Source organism: Alexandromys fortis, unplaced genomic scaffold (genome assembly GCF_014885135.2).
Source record: "Alexandromys fortis isolate MF-2015 unplaced genomic scaffold, M_Fortis_MF-2015_v1.1 scaffold_262, whole genome shotgun sequence".
In the NCBI taxonomy this organism is placed as follows: domain Eukaryota; kingdom Metazoa; phylum Chordata; class Mammalia; order Rodentia; family Cricetidae; genus Alexandromys; species Alexandromys fortis.
In genome coordinates this window covers 1,162,685-1,164,951 of record NW_026068147.1, presented here as the reverse complement: position 1 = coordinate 1,164,951, position 2,267 = coordinate 1,162,685, and the positions used below count along the sequence as shown (strand labels likewise).

At 60.1% G+C, this 2,267-nt stretch overlaps 1 protein-coding gene across 1 annotated transcript; it reads right to left on the bottom strand.

Annotated features, from left to right (window-relative positions):
* Window positions 1-481: 481 nt before the first annotated feature.
* Window positions 482-1,873, bottom strand: Irgc (immunity related GTPase cinema). Its single transcript, XM_050127176.1, has one exon. It carries the CDS (start codon window positions 1,871-1,873, stop codon window positions 482-484), a length of 1,392 nt encoding a protein of 463 aa, XP_049983133.1.
* Window positions 1,874-2,267: the final 394 nt, after the last annotated feature.

Genomic DNA, 2,267 nt, shown 5'->3' with positions numbered 1-2,267 from the left:
ACACCAAATTATAATACAGAGTACCTCAAGAGGTCCTCTCTCTCACACACACAAACATACATCCAACCACACACGCTCACACACACACTCACACACACACACACACACACACACACACACACACACACCACATGAAAGCACACAGCCTCCCAGGCATTTTACTACTCCCGCCTTGGCCTCGTGGGGAGCAGGGAGAGAGACCACTGAACAGTCCTGGACACCCCTCCACCCCTCAACCTCCCTGCCCTGGGGGAGGGTCAAGTGTGACCATATTCAGTATTTACCCCCTAGATCCAGGGCTGTCTGTGTGCCTCCATAACACCCACCCTGTTACTTTTCCGACCCACCTCCCGCCCTGCAACTGCAGCGCTCAGTTTGATCACAGTAGCCATGTTTGGTTGATGTTGGTTTTGTTTAAGGGCTTGGCTGGAGGGTGAGGTGGAGGAGGCAGACTGGGGTGGGGGGTTGGGGGGCTGCACTTTCATTTGTCTTCTGACAAATCACGCCTCTTCCAGCTTTCAAGAATGTACTTGAGGAGGAGACCGAGCTTCCTGCGAGTGGACAGCGGGGCGTCTTCGCTGGTTCCCTCCACGGCCACCCGTTTTTCCACACCGCAGTCACCAGACGCCTCCAAGCTCACCTCAGCCTGGGGCTCATCTTCCTCCAGGGCCTTGATGCGGACGCGTTGGGCGTCCTCAGCCATCTCATTGAGACAGCCCTGGAGCATGGTGTAGACCGTGCCGAAGCTGATGCCCCCGGCCACCAGCGTTCCGAACACAGGGATGCCCCGCTCGAAGGCACGGGCCACCCGCATGGCACCATCCGAGGACTGCGAGTACAGTCGCAGGACAGTTTCTGGTGAGACCTCATTGGCCAGAGGGGAGCGGATAACGGAGCGAAGGTCCCCTGCCTGCTTGCCCACCTGCTCGGCCAGTTTGGCCAACGAGTCGTCGTCTAGGCCGAAGCTGCGGTGGTAGCCACGCAGAGAGCGGATGAGCAGGGCGTCGTCGTAGGCGGCTGCCAGTCCAGGGACAGGCAGGGCCTGGATGACCCCGGACACCAGGGCTGTCTTAAGCACCTGCTCTTGTAGCATGTCCTTCTTCCTTTGCAGAGCCTCCAGCGAGATGTCAGGCAGGGAGAGCAGGCCAGCGTGGCGACGGTGGGCGGGCAGGTCATGCTCCCAGGTGGACATGAGCATCGGGAAGTCATAGCGTGTTGGCGACAGGTTGGACACCAGGAAGATGCGTGGGTCATTTAGGCCGGCTGCCCGCAGCCGCTCCGCGCAGTGATCCCGGATCTCCTGGAGGACAGTGGCCTCGCTGAAGCCCGAGGGCCGCTGGCTGCGGGTGGCCGCCAGATCCTCGTCCACCTTGGTGCGCACGAAGTAGAACTTCTTCCCCTGGCGCAGGATCTCCGAGGCCAGGCGGGTCTCCACGGCGCCGCAGCGGCGCGGGGAGACGAGCAAGAAGAAGTCATAGCGACCGAAATCCACCTGCTTCAGGTACTTGTCTGCTGAGCAGCCTGGAGAGCCGGCCCCCGGCAGGTCCCACAGGGTCACGTCGGGAAACTGTGGGTGCGGGTAAGGCGAAGGCTGCATGGTGGTCTCCACGACCCCTGTGAGAGCTGCGCCAGGATCCTCGGCCCCCAGGCCACGCAGGGCATTGATGAGGGAGGACTTGCCGGCTCCCGACTCGCCGGTGACGCCCACCTCCAGCCGGGTACTCTCTGAGTTGGCCAGCAGCTCCCGGAGGCGAGAGGCGGCTTGAGGGATGTCGCCAGACTCAAAGGCGGTGCGCAGGGCCTCCAGCTCTTCTTTGGCCATGAGGATGGTAGTCTCGTCCTCAGGCACTCCGGGCAACTTGGAAGCTGCCATGGTTCAGAGCTGGACAGGAAGATGGGGGATAGTCACGGGACGTGTGACCTCTCAGCGTCTGCAGAGGAAAGGGGGAGACGTTCATATGACAGAGGGGGAGGTGAAAGGACTCTCTTTAGAGTATCTTTCCCACCGGCTTTCTCTTCCTCAAGAACTGGGGGTACTTTAGCTCTCACCTGCAATTCAGCACTGAGGAGGGTGAGGCAGGAGGATCAGCATGAGTTCCAGGACAGCTTGGGCTATACTGTCTCAAAACAACAATGCCCGGGTGTAATGACACTCGCTTCTAGTTCTGATAGCGGGAGGCTGAGGCAGACAGATCTACATGAGTTCAAGGCCAGCCTGATCTACACAGAGAGTTCCAGGCTGGCCAGGGTTTCATAGTGAAACTCTG